The sequence below is a fragment of the Rhipicephalus sanguineus genome, chromosome 1 (genome assembly GCF_013339695.2).
Source record: "Rhipicephalus sanguineus isolate Rsan-2018 chromosome 1, BIME_Rsan_1.4, whole genome shotgun sequence".
In the NCBI taxonomy this organism is placed as follows: domain Eukaryota; kingdom Metazoa; phylum Arthropoda; class Arachnida; order Ixodida; family Ixodidae; genus Rhipicephalus; species Rhipicephalus sanguineus.
The window spans coordinates 81700414-81722261 of record NC_051176.1 but is presented as its reverse complement, the minus strand read 5'-3'; the positions used below and the strand labels follow the sequence as shown (position 1 = coordinate 81722261).

General features: G+C 47.4%; 1 protein-coding gene across 1 annotated transcript in view; it reads left to right on the top strand.

The window, feature by feature from the left end:
- LOC119393396 (glutathione hydrolase-like YwrD proenzyme) overlaps positions 1-21848 on the top strand; it is a 54846-nt gene that overhangs the window by 6063 nt on the left and 26935 nt on the right. The window contains exons 2-3 of the mRNA XM_037660391.2: positions 3623-3776; positions 20417-20543. Coding sequence (XP_037516319.1) covers positions 3623-3776; positions 20417-20543 — 281 coding nt within the window. The remainder of the gene's footprint in view (positions 1-3622; positions 3777-20416; positions 20544-21848) is intronic.

Sequence of the window (21848 nt, the reverse complement as noted above, 5' to 3'; positions counted from 1 at the left end):
GTGCAAAATAAACTGCAGAAATCGGCATCATGTTTCCGTATTTATTCCTTATGATTTTGAATAAAGTGGTGACGGCTGGAGGCATCAGACTTGTGACTTGCTATGCTGTCGCTCCTGTTCAGCGTGAGAAGCCATGAAAAATTGTACCTGAAAAGCAGAACGTGATATTATGATGAGAAAACGGAACTGCAGTAAGAATTTGCAAAACCTACACAATAAGTGATTTACACAGACATAATGAAGGCTCACAACAAAACAAGAAATGCGAACAGGCATGGTAAGGCCGTTATCGTGTAAAACACAACTCGCAAATAGTAGCTTTTGTACCACGTCACTTGGCGGCAAACTTGCAGCACAAGATCATGTGAGCCTCTTTTAAACAACAAGCGAAACTGTCTTAGGCTCCTTTGCGTTGGTGCCACTCACCTCTTTTCCTACGTCGTGTTGTCCAACCACAGGAAATGTAGGACCGACTGCCTCGTTGACAGGGCGAACGCCGCTGTTGATTTTCCCATCACGAGTGGTGAGGCGCCAGACCATAGCGACACCTTCGTTTCCCCGAGTGTGGCTGTCAACTGGAGTGAAGAGGCGGGAGAAGCGATCCGAGATTCTGGGAATAACCAACGCACACACACTGATTATTTCTATTCAAAACCCATCTTTGTTTAACACACCGTTACTGTACACACATCTGACACGTGTGTTTCGTTTTAAATAATCTCGCAACGAAAAAAATAATTTCACGTAAAAGAAAGCGGGAACCTCGTTTCGCAATAGGCACTGGCTATGCACCAACGAAAGCACTTCTTTTCTGAGAAATCGCTTCAAAATTTGCTTTCAGAATAAGCCCGACTTTGGTCTGGCATATTTCGACACCCAAGCGACCCAAGCGCATCCTCCGGCAGTCAGGGGCGCGTCGTGAGCGGTTAATAACCCCGTGTTTTACAAACGTAACCCATCCTTAAATACTCAGATAAACACATACGAGCACGAGCGCCCGACCGACACCCAGCGCGCGCGGACGCCGTCTACGTCGAGATCAGACATATGATATGCTAGAATTACCGCACATAGCTCCCACAGCCACGTTCACTCACTCGCATAGGCGTGCGCAGGGTTCCCCTTGAGGGGGGGGGGGGCGAAGGTTCGTCGCGGCGCCCCCCCCTCCCTATTAAGTCAATGTATGGGCAGACTCTGCGCCGCCGTCTTCTTAGGTGACTGGGGGGGGGGGGCGGCCGCCCCCCTGCCCCCCCTCTGCGCACGCCTATGCTCACTCGATTCTGTTATACAGTCAAACGTCATCGCAGATGTAGGCAAACCACGAAAACAGCAAACAGAAACGAGGGAAAAGAGTGCACGGCGGCGGCCGCAACAACGCGCGCCGTCGAAATTCTCGAGCTTTTTCAACTTACCGGCGAGGCGTGTCCAACTTAAGTGACTACCGCGTACGCGCTGGAAACGTCGTACTATATCTGTATCTTAAACTACCGTCTTTAAGCCAACAAAAACCATTATATCTGGCGCGTCTAAGTATCCTGTACACAGACTTTTTTTCACGTTCGCACGCGCGGAAGCATGCTGCACACTCAATGTCGATGGGAATGTTATTATGAAATAGACTAAAGCGCACCTCAAAACGACACCTTGCACCTTTAGAAGTGGAGACACAATGTGCGATTTGCATCGCTCATTTTATGGGAGCTTGTACAGCAACGCGCATAACGGGGTGAACTCGTTAACTGACATATTTAGTTGGGCATCCGCAACAGCCCCGCGGACGCAGGCTGCTGTTGGAAATGCTTGGCAGCCAACTTCCGCAGAGCTACTGCAGACGCCAAGCTAAAGCTGTATGATTAGTACCTACGATAGCAGTACAGTCACCGTTAACAGGCGCACATTGTCCGTGTCCGCTGCTCCATGAATATTCCGCCCTCCAAGCGTCACTTCGAGCCCGTAGCCTGGCGTCAGCGCCACAGAAGATGCGCATGTTTGCTCAAACACAAAACTACAAGACAGGCAACTGACGCAACCCGCGCAACCAACGTAACGGATTCCAAAAGACCGAGCAGACTGAGAGAAGAGGCGCAGCGCCAGCCCGGCTGCGTCGGCGAGCCGCCACAACGGCGCCGAACCGGCAAACGCGCGATATGTACGGCGCATACGGTGGCGCATACGGCGGCACCTTCATCACGGAAGCCAATCGAAACGCGCTTCACAAGAGTGTAGTGACTCTCTTAGAAATCCTAACTCTCTTTTTCTGCTTCCACCTTCCAAAAGGGGTCAACTGGATACCAGAAGGGAGTCACAGTGCCGTGACCCTCTTTTGACTTTTTTTTTCTTAGAGTGTACGCTCTTGGTGTGATTACTCTTCGTGTCTTTACTGTTAATGCGTTTGCTCTTTGGGTGTTTACTGTCTATTATTATTTTTGCACGGTTGTTTACTATTGCCGTCTTTGCTCTTGACGTATTTACATAGTAATCATTATTCGTTTTTTTTTGTTCCCTCTGTAATATTTCCCCTACAGCAATGCCTTCGAGCAAGTGTAGTATCATAATGAATAAGTAAAATAAATGATACAGGCAGTACGTTTTGACAATGAAAAAGCGGCAACACACTTCTATTCTGAGCTGTACAGTTCGCAGATAAGGCAACCGTCTTCGAGGAAAATCAATGTAGAACAGGACAGGGAGTTCCATTTACAACTTCCGATGAGGTTAGATAAGGTCGTGCGAGACATGCCCCGCGGAAAAGCGCCCGAATAAGATGGGTTAAGAGTTATTTGATCAGCAATGATGCAGATTTCATATTATAAACTTACGACACCTTACACGCCATGTCCTAAGACCTCGAATGTGCCACTCAGCGGGAAAAGCGTCAACATTGTATGAATACGCAAGAAGGCAGACTTAAGACTTGCAGAATTACAGACACTTCAGCTTACTTTTAATATTATACCAAAATATTTACGAAGTACCGCTCACATGCGTGACGCCCGCAGGAGCTTCCGGCGCCGGACACGAAAAGCTAGCCGTGGCTCAACGTCCGCGGACGCCCACACTGAAGCACAGGCTGCCACTGAAGCCCAGCGCGCTGACGCTTTCCAACGCGTGCATCTGGTTATGCTGTCTCGCGCCGCTGTAATGGTGAACGCGATGGCTGAATTTCTTTAGTAGTGGAAGCATTATATGCAGCGAACCATTTCTCCGAGGTAATTTCGGCCGTGTTCCGCAACGTCGTCCTGTTATTCGCATACTGTTTGTCGCACGTCACGGGTTTACGGTAATGTGTTCGCGGTAACAAGTTATGGCATAGCGCATTGACTTCTCATCATTTCCTCTAATACCACACTGGCCGCCTGCAAGCCTTCGTGCGTGTTATGTAGTCGATGCATGCAACGCATGCCCCTTGCAAGAGAAGCACAGATCGTGCGCACGAGAAGTCTGGCGGAACAGGGGAGCACGGTATATGTGCTATTTTTAAGCTATTTATGTGTCTTTCTGCTGTTTGGCAGCTTCAATAGCCACGTAGGAAGTGGCGCGTTCATTTAAACGAGTTGTCGGTGAACAAAAGTTATCTCGGGAAGGTCAAGCGATGATGCACTGTGTGTGGTTTTCGTCGCAGAGGTGCTGACCCGTGGTGGCAATGCGGCCGACGCGGCGGTGGCAGCTGCGGCCGCGCTCCAGGTGCTCAAGCCGTACGCGACGGGCATCGGAGGCGACTGCTTCGCCCTCTTCTACGATGCGAAGACGCGCACCGTGCGCTGCATCGACGGAAGGTGAGGACAGGTCACGATATGTATCCATATTGCTCTCCCAAGAAAACTTACTCGCGTATGGCAGTACGTGAAACAATTTAAATTTTGCTCTGTATCATGACGTCGCGCTATGCTGCCGATAAACGCGATTCCCAGCGTTGCGAGGGCAAACTATGTCATGCATAATAAATATGCATGTTTTATCCATCCTTCGTGCTCTCCAAGTGTCCTCTTTCCATACATGGTGATCAGGAGTAACAGGGCTTCAGAAATAACGTCTTTTCCTCTCCCCCCCCCCTCACAATTAATTAAGCTTTGTGGTTTTACTTAAATTACGCACTGGGTGGTACATGATGGCCACCCCTGCAAATGTCATGGTGGTGGCCGCGCGATAACGAAGCTCAAGCGATAACCCCTGCGTCTGCTTATTCTCACTCTCGTGAACCGCCACGGGGGTCGTTTGTAGGCGGGACGTTAGGGAGCACTGCAAATACAGCGCGCAAGCGGTCATGTCGCGTGTTTCTTTTTTTTGTTTTATTCCCGGGCATCTGCAATCAGCGCAAGAACACTAATACCTAATAGATAGAAAGTTAGAAACTGTCTAATCGGGCATTTTGCAGATCGATCTACAACTTTCTAATCGGAATTTTTCGCCCAGCTTTGTTGCTTCAGAAGTTCGTTAATTAACCTTGCTTATTAAACAATTAGGGAGAACACAAAGAAATAGTGTGACTTCGTGCAATAGTCAGCAACATGCGCTTGGTCGCGTCGGCATGTTTTTTTTAAAGTGTGCTGAAACAACAGAAGCTCTGAACCGCAAAAGAAGTGCACGGGACATGCTCTAAATCTCAATAGACTTTTATTCAGAAATACGTAGAAGAAAACTGTATGAAAGTAATCAGACCGCGTGACACAAACTCGAAACATCAGATTTTTTGGCTCATGTCCCTTCGTTGTACTGGCGCACGATACTTTTCTATGTCAAGTTCTTTATCCCAAAGCCATAGTAATTACTGACTCGCACAGCTTTCGTTTTTTCTTCTAATGTTAAAGGCTTCAATAATTTCCCGGGCTTCCTACACTCTCTGTCTAGAAAGCACCATCGTGTCCTTGAAACGAGAGGTCGAACCGCACTCTCTTGACCTTACCAGATTTCTTGACTCCCGCTGCCACTTTGCCTAACTCTAACCCTGTTAACATCGCCAAAGCGCCTTTAACAGTTTCTCTGAAAAAAAAAAGCATCAGCTTTTCTATGGTTTGCTGCGCTTTGCGCTTGTGCAAAGCTTTTGGAAGTATGACGAAAAAAGTCACAGTTTCGCCGCAAGGGCGAAGCAATGAATGCGATAGCAAGGAACTAATGCTATACGAAGTGAGGCTCGCCAATGGATACTCTCAGTTTGAACAGCGCTTCTGTTGCAAAGGCGGCCGAAGCAGCGAAGGAAACTAGCGTGCTTCAAGTGTCGAGCTGTGACACTTGATAGTTCGCGCTCATCTTCTGTTCGTTTAGCGGCGTCCCTGAGCTCGAGTGACATTCGTACGCGCCGTAACATGAGCGCGGACATCACGGTGAAAGCGTGAAACATTCCTCTACCCCTCGCCACGAGAAAACCGCGCGAGCAGACAGCGGAAGGGCAAGCTTCTCCCATGCGCAAATATAAGAAGAAGCGAGCGAGCTCGCCGACGACTTTTAAATGCGGCCGTCGGGCTCCTAGCGCCACCTCGCTGGTAATGAAGAAACGCTTATTATCGCCTGCTGTCTCCGAGTCCGTCCAGTGCTAAATGGTGTGTATATAACGCTCGCCGTTAGCTACGTGGAGGATCTGCGTTTCGTGGCGTAGTGGATAGCGCCGCTCGCTGTGGAGCAAGAGGTCCCTGGTTCGATTCCGCGCTTCGGAAGCATTTTTCTGAGTTGTTTTTCTGTGGGGCCTTTATATATATATACATACTTATACATATACGGTGCATGACGGCGGCGACGGCGACGGCGACGGCAAAATCCAGCCGAGACTGTCCATATAATTGCTATCGCAATAAAAAAAAGTCACAGTTTCGCCGCAAGGCCGAAGCAATGAATGCGATAGCAAGAAACTAATGCTATATGAAATGAGGCTCGCCAATGGATACTCTCAGTTTGAACAGCGCTCCTGTTGCAAAGGCGGCCGAAGCAGCGAAGAAAACTAGCGTGCTTCAAGTGTCGAGCTGTGACACTTGATAGTTCGCGCTCATCTTCTGTTTGTTCGTTTAGCGGCGTCCCTTGAGCTCGAGTGGCATTCGTACGCTCCGTAACATGAGCGCGGACATCACGGTGAAAGCGTGAAACATCCCTCTTCCCCTCAGCACAAGAAAACCGCGCGAGCAGACAGCGGAAGGGCAAGGTTCTCCCTGCGCAAGTATAAGAAGAAGCGAGCGAGCGAGCCGACGACTTTTAAATGCGCCTGTCGCGCTCCTAACGCCATCTCGCTGGTAATGAACAAACGCTTATAAGCGCAGCCGTTTCTGAGTCCGTCCAGTGGTAAAGGGTGTGTATATAATGCTCGCCGTTACCTACGTGGAGGATCTGCGTTTCGTGGCGTAAAGTCCCTGAAACTTCGTAAAGTAGCGACACTTTCCTCCTCCGCTCGCGTTCCTCCTCGTTCTCCTCTCCTTCGCACTCTCTTTTCGAGCATGGCGCCACCTACCTTGCTCTTGCGTAGCAGACGACGCTTCGCGAAGTGAGCGCGCGCTTGCCAGGCGGCGCGCTTTAAGCATTCGCACTAGCCGTCTAGATCTTTGTATCCTTTTTTTTTAATTTTATGTCGTTTAGGAGATGTTAGGACACGTTTCTAAAGGACATGTGTGATGTTGAACGTTAATGTCCCGCTCTACATGAAGCCTTCTGAAACCTATACATTGTACACGTCGTCCTCGCGAGGCGAATTTGCCGCGCATACCAATGACGCACTGAGGCTGCCAGTACGCACTAGAGGTAGCCGTTCCGAAGTATCGGTTGGGTAAATATAGTTAACGCCGCTATACGTGCCTGTATCATGTAACACTGCACACTGCAATACAAAAGGGCGTATTTGAGTACGTCTCTTTCCTACAAAACAATATCCAGCATCTGGCTCACTTGTTTTTCTCTTTTTCACCAAATCTCTGCGCTCGCTATTTTCTGTTAACTGTTTAGCAACCTCACAAAAAGGGCGTGCTATGGGGCGTATTTCTGTCCCGAAACAATAACTATCAATCTCGCGTGCCTTTCCTTGCATTATCGCCGGGCGCGCCGTACTTTCAGGTCACGAATGACGTGCGTGTTAATAAAAAGCATCCTTGATAGGAAAGTGCCGAGCACCGAGTTTTCAAGAAAGGAAGCGCAAACTAGCCAGAGGACGGTTATTGGTGAGGGGCAAGAAGACTTCACAAAAGGTGCGGACAGTTTTTAGAGTGGAAGAAACACATGGGCAATGGGTGTTGGCTGTATTAAGAGTGCCGACTATTATTTATTTAGAAAATGACTGTCGTGCAAGCAGCAGCTCGGAGCTTCATTGAAAGAAGAATGCGCCAGAAGGCGTACATCATTTCCAGTCGATACATTTAGACAGCGTTGGTTGATTCGTTAAGAGATTAGACGCACCAACCATAGTGCGCAAGTGTGCCTCGTAGACGTACTTGACATACGAACTATACTCGCTGCTCAATGAACGAGCAAGCGAACGAATAAACTAGCCTGCCACCGTAAACGTTTCCTTCGCGAGAGCTCCACTCGCGGATATTAATATCATTCGGGGTTTTACGTCCCACTACCACGATATGATTATGAGAGACGGCGTAGTGGAGGGCTCTGGAAATTTTGACCATCTGATGTTCTTTAACGAAAACTGAAATCGCACGGCACACTGGCTTCAAGCTATTCGCCCCTGTCGAAATGTGACCGCCGAGGTCGACCGCGACCTTCGGGTCAGTAGCCGAGCACCGCAACCTCTGCTCCACCGCGGCGGAAAGCCACTCGCGGATATAAACCTCCACACGAAACGCACGTCAACCTTCGCGCTAAATAACACGTGTACGTGAGGTTCCTAAACGATGAATGCACCCTGCGACTCGGTTGGACACGCACGCTTTGCCTACCTACCTTTTATCGCAAGTCCACCGGCGGATCTGTCGGCGTCAAAGAGCCAGAGAAAGCTATTTGCTTTGGGGAAAAAAAAAACAGAAAAAAACGAGCACGCAACAAAAACAGAGAGTACCACACCTAATGTGAGCTTTCACACGGTAACTGTGTTTCTTCAAAAGAACTGCGCCGAATCTCTGAAGTTTCGCAATCACATTTTCGAAAAAAAACAACACTTAGTACAGACCCCGCAGAAGTAGCAATAAAACGTGTGAGGAAAAGCGACGTACTGCCCAAATAACTGAGACGTGTCTGCGGCGTTATAGCACGCAGCGATTTGCGCGAACCTCGACGAGTACTTATAGTGAGAGGATAGCAACTTACATCGCATAGTCGCGTCGAAAACGTCGGCCGAAAGTTCTATCTTCCGATTCGGTGTAACCAAGCCTTCCTTCGCAACTCGTTGCGCTTCCCGGACGGTATCATAAACAGCTTTTTGCCTTCACTTGATTTGCTTTGGCATCCGAAAGCGCAGCAGAAGCCCATGGCAACCAACCGTGAAGTCGGTCTTGTGTGCAAGGTATCTCGGAGCACAACGCACGCGGAATGGAAAGCGCGTATCCATAAAACACATGCGCTGAGAACCAGCGAACCCGCGCTTCGAGAGCGAAGATGGCAGTCGCGAGCGACTGTAAGCAAACGAACGCTCCGAGCGGTCCCACGTGACTGCAGTTGGCCAATGCCGACGCGGCGTCAGCCTCGGGGAGGGCAGAGGGGGGAGAAAAGAGAGGAGGCGCGCTTTCATGCACGTATGTCGCTACTTTACGAAGTTTCAGGGACTTTATCGTGGCGTAGTGGCTAGCGCCACTCGCTGCGGAGGAAGAGGTCTCTGGTTCGATTCCGCGCTTCGGAAGCATTTTTATGAATTATTTTTCTTTGGGGCTTTTATATATATATATATATATATATATATATATATATATATATATATATATATATACATACTTATACATATACGGTGCTTCAGACAGCAGTCTTGTGGTGCGGAGCTTGCTTCCGCTGCATTATCAAAGCGCATCAATGCCTACGGAGCCATCGTGGAAAATTCCTTCGTGGTCAATAATCACTTTTGTGCCTGGATTCAAGAACAAGAGACGTACACCCGGACCAGCACTAACATATTTCACCCTACAGCACGTGGAAAATAATTACAGGGCTCACAGTCATATTTACACTGATGGCTCTGTTACACCTACATCGTCTGCAATTGGTGTCTGGATTCCATCTGCCAATGTCACCATCTCTGCCACTCTTAGTCACCGCACTTCATCTACAGCGACTGAACTGGCTGCACTACGGGCTGCTTTTAATTACATTGTAGATCAGACAGCTGAGTCTTGGGTCATCTTCACCGACTCAAGAGCGGCGCTGCAGTCTCTGAAGTCTCCACGCACGCAAGACCAACTCGTCACGGACATCAAATATCTATGCAACAAAGCCTGTGACCTCCATCACCGCATTGCTCTGCAGTGGATACCTGCCAACTGTGGAATACAAGGCAACGTCCATGCTGATGACGCTGCCAAAGCTGAACATGACGCCTCGAGAGAAATCATCAAGATACCTTTCTCGAGGAAAGATGCCGCGACAATCGTATCGGCACACGCTTGGCGGCTCCAGCGATCCCTCTGGACAGATGCTAATCACCAGTATGGACCACTTTACAAGACTGACCCATCGTGTAACTTTGATATGCCGCGAGACCTAAACAGGCAAGATGAAACATGCTTGCACCGCATCAGACTGAACGTCGCATACACCAACTACTTCAGGAGCAAGATTAAGCTGTCGGACTCACGAATGTGCGTCCAATGCAACGTCCAAGAAGATTTACATCATGTTCTTTGTGAATGCAAGCGATGCGCATCAGACAGACAGTCTCTGAAGGCAGCCTTGCATCTTCAACGGGGATCGTGCTTAGAGTTGCGACATGTTCTGGGCCCATGGCAAAGCATCACCTGTGCGCTACGTGCCACGAAAGCGCTGTTGAATTTCTTGCGGGCCACGAGCCTGAACCAAACTTTGTAAACTTGTGTGACTGTATGTGTTATGTGGTTATCACTGTGTATATCATAATCGTCACCCAGCACCTGGAGTAGCATGTCAGGCGAACAGCCAGGCAAACATCTCCAGCTTCATTAAAATGTTTATCTCTCTCTCTATATACGGTGCATGACGGCGGCGACGGCGACGGCAAAATCCAGCCGAGACTGTCCATATAATTGCTATCGCAATAAAAGACCGTTATCGGCTGTGGTCAATCTGGGGTAGTGTTCCTGGAATATTTCTTCGCAGCAATAGCCCACGCACCGGAAATCACTTTCAGGGCAATCGTCACTGAAAAGGCCGCATGGCAACATGTAGTGACAGGCGTTATGCAGACGCAGCTATCCTCCCAGAACACTAAAGGCCCCTACCCGGTAACCAATTCGTTGGCGTTGACACAGTTTTTGCAAGAAAACAATCCTGGGAATCACGAAGCCATCTGCGTTTACGTCGAAGACGTGTTCTACTCTCTTCCACATTATCAGCTTAAGTAGAGCGTCAGAATATGCATTTGCAATCTCAGCGATGAGTATATGCGTTCCACGAAAAACACAATTTCAGTAGAATGGTTTCCAGAACTCTTGTACGTAGTCAACCTTTGTTCAACATGAAGGCAGCCTGTGCGATATCACGTGGTTGTAACGGTGAAGAGCTGGGGTGCTTTCCTGGACACTTTCAAATTCCTCCATGTTGTCACATTTCGTAATGGCGGATTTAAGCCAATCGGAGAGGTCACAGCAGCTCTCCGGGCCAATCAGAGTGGAACAATGGCGAAATTTGACAACATGGCGGAATTTGAAAATGTCCAGAATAGCACCTCTATAGGTATACAAACCTGTAAAAATTGTTACTTATTGGGCGAACTTGTGCCGAAAAAAGAGAAACAATGAATGTACAAGGTCGTCCACCCTTGGTACGCACATGGCACCGCGTGGCTGCGCCAGGTGCGCCCCGCGGAGCGCCAGCGCTTGCGGTGCGGCCGCGCATCGAAGCTAATCAGCGCGGGCGCACCGGGGCTTGGAGGCGGGGCTTCGCTTCGTTTGAATAGCGCGGGAACGCGCCGGGCCTGTTTTGCTGTGAAGCAAACTTAAGTATCTGCATGTGTGTAGCGACCGAGAAAACCGCGAAGCGTTGCGAGCTGTGTTGCGTGCTGTGAAGTTCCAGCGTTTGACTACTGAGCGGTTCGTCTTCTTAGTACCATAATACCAGATATATGCATACACTGCTGCAAACTGGCGAGGAGTGCTTTCGCTTGGTTTGTGGCGTTTAAATTCAAGAAAATACATTGCGATTAAGGCACCCGGGGATCCGGAGATTTAGAACCGGGGATCTTTAACGTACAATGCAATTACGTGCACACGGGTGTTTTTTGCATTTCACCTGCATTTAAACATGGCACCTACTACCAGGATCGGACTTTTCCTTCTCCACTGATTACGGCCGAGCGTGCTAAGCCCTGCGCCACCGCAGCGGGGAATTCTGGGGTCTTGACTACACGTATCCGGGTTCACGGGGCGAGGTCTTACTTTTTGCGTGTATTCTCTGAAGCGTACGGGATATTTTACAGCCCCAGCTGGTAAGGCCATGCAATCGGGTATAGCGTCTGGCTCTTTTTGCTTCGTCCGCGTGATAAAATCCTCCGTCTAGAGCGAAGGTGTTCGCGGAGTGTTTGATGCGACTTTGAATGTGACCAATGACCTCGTGGAAATAAACATCGCATTACGTATATATAAGAAATATAGTTATCAGTTTACAACGTAAGCGCCTGTTTATGCATGCGAAGCAGCGCTTGAATTATTTAGCCCGCTCAGCGGCAAAATATTTGACCGAAAGCTCACGCCTCCGCAAAAAAACAAAAAGAACAACAACAACAACAGCAACAACAAGAACAAACGTAATCATGCTGTTGTATTGCTTTATAAGGAATAATCCAATCTACACATGGTCAAAGGAACATGGAGGCTTGAACTATTAAGAAATAGTTAAACAGGGAACAAAGTGTCAAGGCTCCCTTTGCACACACCTGGCTTGATAAAAAAAAAACACTCATCGAAACGCGCCTCGACATTCCATGTTCAACAATTTTTCATCGTTTATGATGGGCAAGTCATTCTAGCGGACTCAGCTGAAAGCTCTGCGCTAACACAGCTTGTTGGCGATAAGTAAAATGTAACTGAACGCATAGGGCAAACGTAGAAAAGGCTACACACTGATTTTATACGAAGAAACAGCGCCAGAACAGGACGAAGACGAGAGTACACAAACACTGCGCTGACTAACAACCATATTGCGTTTGCACGTCAATATACACAGGGAAAAACACAATCAGTATACACATCGGGAAACTATAGTTATCGCTGTCACATTGCCGAATTACCGTTTTGAAAGATACATCATTCGATTTTTGCGAAGCGATAGCGAAGGGACGCTGACACAAGTCTCCACTTTTCTGGATGCAAAAAGCCTCAAAGATTTCACGTTGGCGATGCTCTGCGTAAGTACCTAGCACTTCACAATCTTTAAAAACTGGCTCGCAATAACATTTCCTGCAGTGAAGATGACTGCTCACGGACCCGTTTAGCGAGTACGCATGTGATTGCGAGCCAGTTTCTAAAGATTGTGAAGTGCTAGGCACTTATGCAGAGCAACGCCAACGTGAAATCTTTGATGCTTTTTGCATCCAGGAAAGTGGAGACTGTTGTGTCTGCGTAGCTGCGCTATCGCTTCGCAAAAATGAAATGACGTATCTTTCAAAACGGTTATTTGGCAATGTTACAGCGATTTCTTGTTGCCCGATGTGTATACTGATTGTGTTTTCCCCTGTGCATATTGACGTGCAAACGCAATACAATATGGTTGTTAGTCAGCGCCGCGTTTGTGTCCTCTCATCTTCGTCCAGTTTTAGCGCTGTTTCGTCTTTCAAAATCAGTATGTACCAACCAGCCAAACTCAAGACGCTAAAAGAGGTTACACACAAGAAATATTTTATTGTTAATAAGGCCTCTGAAACTGCAGTGTTGCTTGGGCGCTTACTTTCGCGTGTGGGCCAATTTCCCGAAGTTTGCTATGATGAGGCCAAGAGGCAAGAAGGCCAAGGTCGCGGGGTGGAAGTCCACCCTATACGACTAAGTATTCATGGACGCATAAAAAAAAAAACGCCCGTGTCCACGTAATTTCAGAGCACGTCTAAGATCCCCGGGTTGTCGAAATGGTCCAGAGTGCTCTTCTAGAGCGGCTTTCAATCGGAAAGTCCTTTCGTGTCTTTAAACACCACATATCAAGCGAAGTAACTCCTCAGAAGCTTGCAATAATGTACACGTTGAACTGGCATTATGGTACTGAAGAGAGGGAGTGCTCAGTTTTCAAACAATGGAACTACACAACACGCTGACGTGCGCGAAGCGCGCTTTCCCGCAATGCCTCCGCGGTTTTCTCATGCGCTACAAGCATGCAGATACTTAAGTTTGCTTCACAGGAAAACGGGCCCGGTGCGCTGCAGCGCTTTTCAAACGAAACCAAGCCCCACCTCCAAGGCCCGATGCGCCTGCGCTGATTAGCTTCGATGCGCGGCTGCGCTGTGAGCGCTGGCGCTTCGCGGAGCGAGCCGTATTCGTACCAAGAGTGGACGACCCTGTACGTTCAAGCAAGCAACACTGTCACTGCAATAATAGCGGCGAGCGCGGTCGTTGATCGTGGATAATATGATGTGCGTGTGAAACGGATCGACAGTTATACGTGCGCCATCGTACGTTCAGGCGTTATCGCTGGTCGTGTTAGTTCTAGATAAAGTGAACTGCTCGCGTCGTGCGCACAATCTGATTAGAACATCAGAAAATACCCGAGAAGGACTGAGCCGAGTGGTGGCACTTTCAAGGGTTTTAGACAGTGACACGCGGTCACAAAGAAAAAAGAAATGAAGGTATGCGTGTCATTATACAAAACAGTTGTTTATGTATAGATTGAATAGGTGCCCCAGTCCTTAGCGAAAAATTTGATCAGGGTAGGCCACTTCTTACACCGTGGGGTAGGCACACAGTTGGTGGAGTGCCTAGAAGGTATGGTAGTATATGTGCTCAGGTGTGTAGTGGACTTCCTGTTTTACCCATTAATAGACGCTACACAGCGTTCGTATTCTTAGTGTTTAAAGATCGGGGGCTAGGGTTCAGATTCCCGGATGAAATGATTAAAACAAAACAATTCAGTTGATAGATTTCATATTGGAATGTTTGCCCGCACGTGTGATTGCGCTGTTTCCAAAAAACTATGAAACCGTTGCTCGATGTTACATCGTAGCGTCACGCCCGGCGTCCGCTCCGATCCTCCGATCTCCAAACAAGACGAGTTAAGTGCAAGCATCAGAAGAACGTTTATTCATCGTAGAATAGGGCTTTTATAGCCAGGATAGGAGCGGAGTATGCGCGCACTGCTTGGTGCCCACGTGCGATTAGCTGTGTCGTGAAGTGATAAGCGGCGGTAGCAGCCAGAGAGGTTCCGTTGCTACACTCGATTCGATATTCAGCCATTCTAATCTTATCAAACAGGGGAAAACACTCTGCTGGGTACGTATTCCGATACCATCACTTTTGGCAACAGCGGCACTTTGCGTAACGTATAATCTCGCGTGTCTCATTCACCGAAGCGACAAGCTGCCCGCCTTTTCTCAACCAGTCAATGGACGCGTACTAAAAGCGACGTTATGGCGATATCTTCAAAAAAAGGTCGTCTCGCAATACGGTCCCTGAAACCGCTTCGCAATGGAACGAACACACAAACATATAGTCTCCGTCCCGGTATCGACAGTCAAGTAGTGGTGCGATCTTGCACGCATTCTAAATAAGCACGGAGGCGTGGCGTTACATCCAGCCGCACGCGAATGGCCAATGTGAACCGCGACAGACGTCACAACCCTGCATTGACCAATCACATGCGGCTGGATGTAACGCCACGCCTCAGTGCTTACTTTGGAACGCGTACAAGATCGCACCATAGATTGATGAAGGCGGTTTCCCAAATGTAGGTGTCGCAAAGGCGTGTTAAAAACTGATGAAGCCATCTTTGAAGTCAACAGAGCAAGATAAGTAGAAAAGGCAGTAGACAGCAGAAAACGCACGCTGTTATACACTACGCACGCAAGCTGTCGCACGGCCTCAAAAATGTCGCAAAGCGCTACGGATGAGAAATTCTCCTCTCCTTTCCGAATAAACTGGATGGAATGTGCGGCCAAGTGAAGAAAAAGAAACAACGATCTCTAAATATGTATGCGGCACCAAACAGATGCCCAGGCTTGTTTACTTCAATGAAGGTATATTGTATCAGATCCAGTTGTCATGCGGCAGAACGTTTATGAGGCCGAGCGCAAAGTATACATGAATAGAAATAAGTGCTCATTAACAGAGAAGAGACCTTTATGCCTAGCCGATTATTATCGAGAGTGCGGTTGTTCCTCTCGCTTCAAGGACACGATGGTGCTTTTTAGGTAGACTAAGTAGCAAGCCTGAGAAATAGTCGAAACCTTTCACAATAAAATAAAAACTGAAGGTTGTGAGAGTCAGTCCTCCCGATACGGGTTTGCGAAAAAAAAAGTCTGAATACTTTGTCAGCACGTGGGGAAATTTGGGGTAAAAAGTATTGTGCCCCTTTGGTGATTACTGGCGGTGCCACACGGTTGCCGATACTGACCGAATAGGGCATCCTGCAGAAACTCGATCGGACGGACCTTTGTATTCTGTTCAAGCTACCGAACTAACTGGTAGAACCACGACGTTATATGCTGCTCAACCCACAGTCGGGGTGGGATGCACAGGGCTTTCTTTTAAAGACGATAGTCTTTCTTGGGGAACTTAAAAGCAGAAATTTTGGTCTGTCTGTCACCCGATTCAGCCCCCCGGCCAAAGTTGAACTACTCGCTTACCACCCACCCAGTCCTGGGCAGTATCGAAGATACATGTATCTTAAATACTATCTTAGATACTCTTTGGGTATCTTGTATCTGTATCGCGATACGTCTCGCAAGACGTGTATCAGTATCTGTATCGCGATACGTCTCGCAAGACGTGTATCAGTATCTGTATTTCCGATACATTGAAGAATGTATCGTGTATCTTAAGATACAAGATACTGCGATCGCCCCACCACCGTGCGAAACAATAAACGTTGGTTGAACACCGCTTTTCAAGCTGATACTGCTGCCACTAAGTCACCAGAATAAAATAAAAGGCTATGACATGATTTCATCTTTCCACCAGATTTTCCCAGCGAGGATAGGCGATGAGCTGTGAGGGTCCCTATTGGTGGAGCAGAGTGGCGTGGTGGCGCTCGCGTCGTCTCGATAGACAAGCGCGCGAACGTACACCCAGCCGACCTTTCGTTCTATCGCTTTCTATTTTTAGTTGTGTCAGTGCCGTGACACTTGGTACTTAGCAACTGTCCTGTGCCGCGTACTCCAATGCGCGCGGCGTCTTTCGCACACATTCTCATGCCGCTGTAGTGTAATTATCGAAGTTTCTCTTGCGTGGTGCTTCGTTACGAAGTCTGAAGAATGCAAGCTTGGGGGATTGCTTTGCGTCTAGTGGCTTTCACACATCTGCGATTTGAAGGAGCTCGTGGATATAAGTTTTGCTTACATGCACCAAGATCAACTTATATGCAAATAATATTGCAACAGCTATAGCACTACCGGTACCGATGCTGGATCTAACAGAACAATCATTCACAAAATAACCGCTATCTTGGCGTACGCATCTTTTTCTTTTATTCAAAGAGTTTTTAATATCATAATTTTATTATTAGCAGAAGTTCTTTCTTAGCTGTCCTTCTTTTCCATCCCATACATTACATATGATTCTATATAATTTTTTCTGGTCTGCTTACTGCAATATGCCTTTAACGTACTGCCAAAGTAAACTCTCTAATTTATTCTTGCTTTTAACTGTCTGCGTCATTTCTGCTACTGTTTACATACTTATAGTCCACTTGAAATTACTGTTATGTAAAGGCGATGTTGACAGCAAATATATAATAAACCGGGCGCGCCTGGCGTATACATTAACAAATATTCTGCTTACTACTAAGTAAAGTCGCGAAATTGAGTTTCCCTTATAATAACACAAATTATTAGGAGCCATTTTAGATATGTTAGCAAAGCTATTCGAGAAACAATGTTATACCAAATGCTCCGTTTTTCTCATGTGCGTTTTCACGCTATTTTTTATAGGCACTGAATTTAATTCACATAGCTATTAGGGGTTACCCGCCGCGGTGGTCTGGTGGTTATGGTGATTCACTGCTAACCCGAAAATCGCGGCGGCCGCATTCCGATAGAGGGAAAATGGTAGAGGCCCGTGCGCTTATATTTAGGTTTTAGAACCCCAGGTGGTCAAAATTTCCGGTGCCCTCCATTACAGCGTCTCTTAGAATCACATCGTGATTTTGGGACGTCAAACGCAACAATTATTATTAGCTCTTGGGGGTGCTGCCTGTCTCGTGTTTCTATGCTTATTCGCTGTGCTTGATACGCAACTGCTTTTCTATTTTACTTAGATATATTTGTTTTCGTTGTTTAGGCTTCCCTAAATTCTATTACTGGTACTAATCACCACGTAATTGGAAGTATAAGTGGCATTAGTCTGCTTAGCGGCGGTGTCCTGTGGCGCTCTGTGCCACTGTACAATACGTCTGAGTCACTTCTGGGCGGCACATGTTCTTGGTGACGTAGACCTGTCCAGTGATCCGTTATTGCGAAAATTTTAACACGTTTACGGGCAAGGTAGAACTCCACAGTGGTATTTAAACCATCGTGCGGAGGCTTCTTATTGTAGTTTTTATGATTACATGGCAACCCCCTAACTGGTCGGCAAGCAGAGCAGCGACTCCCATCAATTGCGAAAGTGACACGCAAAAGCCTCTATCATCGAAGAGTATAAAGTGCTGTCATGTTAGGCAGCTGAAGCAACGCCAATAAGTTATTTCGGAATGAAAGTAATATACCTTGAGCACGAAGTACAAAACTTTTGAGATATGACACACAACCATTGAAATGAAACAAAACTGGTTGCAGTTAATACATTTTCAAGCCAACATTTTCGTGCATAGTCATTTAGGGCTACATTATATAGATATATAGTGACCAATTTGCGAATGTATCGAAGTATCTTAAGATACAATTGGCATGTATCGTATCGGATACAATCAGTGTTGTAGTATCTTGCATCTGTATCTCAAATACTTCTAGCTTGAGTATCTTGTATCGTATCGCGATACAATTTCAAAGTATCTTTGCCCAGCCCTGCGCCCACCCATCTTGAACTGGTACGGCTGTTCATACTTGTGAACGTTGTTGATCAAAAAGTAAATATTACGCATATCTGAGGCGCAACATCACTAGGTAAGTATTAGGTGATGTGTTCCTTTAATAGAAAATACATAGATACGTAATTCTAAAGACCCTAGTTTCTTAAGCTGCGCTGAAAATGCCATGCTATACGCCGACGAACGCCTTCAGCCACGAAGGAAGGAAACCCTCTGCACAAGCTCATGTTTCCCGACGTATTGCCAGATGGCGTCCATATCTCACGCAGCGCCTCCTCTGTCGTCTTTAGACGGCATTTGCAGCGGAGCACGCAGATACGCGGCGAATTTTTTTTAAATGCGAAGCATTTCTTAGCGAACCTCTGCCACTTTGAGCGTTTCTATCTATCTATCTATCTATCTATCTATCTATCTATCTAGCCGCCTACGTCTGGGGGCTCTCATGATCGCCTCCTTAACTTGGTGCCGACCAAAATTTGCATGGGAGGGTAACATGATTGGATGAATACGACTGTCGGGTCATGACATGAATGAAGTGAAAATCCTGTCGCGTACGTGGTCAAACCCTTTCCTCCAGACACGTGTGGCACATACCCGCTTACCACGGGCCGCGGTGCATGGGTATGCGCCACAGGTGATTGACAGTTTATATATACCCAGGAACGGCGAGAACAGATATTAAATGCGAGAGCGTTAAGAAAAACTGACATCGGCAGCGTTGACCTGACGAATGGAAAGAATGAAAATTAGGATCTCAGCAGGAATCGAACCCAAGCATTCTGCGTGGCAATCAGGCATTCTACCGCAGAGCCACGCCAGGTCTATAAACTGGTTTGGAAAAACAGCCTCTTCAGGCGTAATGTCGGTGCAACGTCAGTTGTGGTTGTGGTGCTTGCTATGTAATTTTACAAGAAAGCAATAAACACTATACATGATACTCCTACGATGCGTATACTCCTACGATACAAACGTCATATCAGATTAACGTCTGTGGTTCCAATGTTAGCTCCGCTTTTATAGCAGTCTAATAAACATTACATTTGTATCCCTATGATTCAGCGAGCTATATTCAAGCACTGCTCGACTCCGGAGGAATACAATAACGAAAGTTACGTATGATATTCCCATCATCGCAACGTAAAGTGCACTTAGTCTGCCAGAACGACGCAGTGTCCTCTTCATTTCTTACGAGGCTGGGCGATGGCTTATGGCTTCATGCTGACCGAGGATGATGTCAGATTGATTGACAGCCGCTTTGTAGACTAGGCTACGTAGGCCACATACGCCCAGGTAGTCTACGAATACGACAAGCGCCATCCACTGATGTCGGTCTACGTAGCACTATCCATGCCTACCAGCCTCGACGGCCCATACCTCAACAACGCGAAGGGTGACTTCAGATTCCAAGATGTCGCCGGCTCTATCTATAGACAATTTGTCGACGAAATAACCGAGGCATCCACGATTTCCAACTGCTGTACTATACCTCATACTTCACTACACATTGACCCCTCGTCACCGCGATCACGACCTGATCCGATAACAAGTCATGACCAACTGCTGGTGCTTACTCATCACGGGGATGATTACCTTGTTCAAGAACTGCCAGGAACGTCTTCCACACATGCACACGGATTCGTGAAACGTGCGTGCCGTGCGTTCTCTATTACAAGGGAAAAGTATATATATATATATATATATATATATATATATATATATATATATATATATATATAAGCACTGCATACCAGCTTACGACTTCTGGTGTTGGTATAATACCCACGTTGCCGTTGTCACCGTTACCCAACTGTAAACTGGTTATATAACATATATGCGGCTCTTGAACATACTGTATATGTGTGCGTATAAAATTTATACAAATCTTTAGCGTCATTTTGTAACGTTTCGCTCAGTAAAAAAAAATTACACCACAGTCACCTTCCCACCGCATGCTTCGCATCACATCGACTCCCACGGTACGTGAGATCTGCCGAATTTTTTTTCTATGGTGCATCGTTACAACTCATGCACACAAACGCCGCTGTGCTTCTTGTTGGTTTGGCAGCAGACGGTGGACAATTTTAACAAATCAAACGGCGGTCATTCCGTGCGGTTCTTGAGAATTCCTGCTCACGAAGAGTGTCGTGTATTCGCGCAGTGGTCCGAGCCCTGAAGCCCTGACCCGGGAGCTGTTTGTGGCAGGAGCGGACTCTGGCATGGAGGCCACAGTTCCTGGTGCCGTCAAGGGCTGGTTCGACACCCTGCGCCATTGCGGCAGCGGACGGGTACCCTGTTCTCTTACACAGTGCGCGTTAAGGCCCGAACACACGTACGCGTTGACGCGCTGCAACGCGTGACTTTCGCGGCGCCGCGCCCTCCCTCTCCATAGGGAGAGGGCGCGGCGCCGCGTCAAAAAGTCACGCGTTGACGCGCTGCAACGCGTACGTGTGTTCGGGCCTTTACACTGTTATGGCATCGTTTGGTGAGGGCCGCCACCTAAGTCTAGTTCTTTCCTGGTTACCGCTGTTATGGTAGGCTGCGGTCAAACTGACCCCACCTAAGAAAGAGCCCTGCGCTCGCCTATGAACAGCAAAAGATTATTTTAAATTTGAGCGCACTGCTTTGGCAACCGCTATCCACTTTGGCCTGTCTTAAACCTGGCTTCGACATCACGGTCGCACTCTGCCCACTTCGGCTTGTGTGCCTGGCCTCGATACCATTACCTCTTAAAAATAAGAAAACTTGCCCCCGTGAGGAATTGAACTTAACCCAGCAGCTTGATAGGCGAGTATCTCTCTATGGTTCTCCATTAGTTGAGAAAGTTATGCACGATAGTATAGAAGGAAAGGGCACTCCCGACTTAGTAGTAGTAGTAGTAATAGACTTTTATTCAGCCAAATTCATAGGCCGAGCATTTCGACCGCCTGCGCGATCAGTCGACGCTGTTCTTCTTCCCCTTCCCCGCCGATCCAGTCGAGCCAGGTGGTGATGGAAAGGGAAGGGGGAGGGTAAGAGCTGGATTGCTGAGCAGTTGGGCAGTAGAAAAGGCAGTGTGGCATGTCTGAATATGTAGATGGGCAATTGGGACAGCAGGGGTCCGATCTATAGTGTTGGCATGATAATGACGCGCATGTATTACTCCTGCATGGATGAGTTATAACTAGAGCTCCGTCTTTTCGGATAAATCAGAAAAAGTCCGATAGACTCGCCGGTAAAATTTTTGACAATTCCGATTTATCCGATAAACTCCGTTATTAAAAGAGCTTTTCAATGTTCAAAAGGCATTTTCTAAGCTGAGAATCATCAATCGAAAGGAGCGCACCTCCGTCAGTGGCAGCAACCTCGTGAAATATGCTTGCGTCTATTAAAACACTGCTTTAAAGTTGTAATACGAACAAACGCAGGTGTTTTGTATTCAAGTATTTGTGCTTGTTTGTATGTGTGTTTGTGCGTTCAAACCTGCCAGACATCTAAAGTACACTAAATGTGTTCGCATGTTTTCGTGTTCAGATATCATTTCATCTAAGATGTCGGTGTATTGCGAATAATAATAATAGGTCGTTCATTTTTGATGATGAAGATGAGGGAGG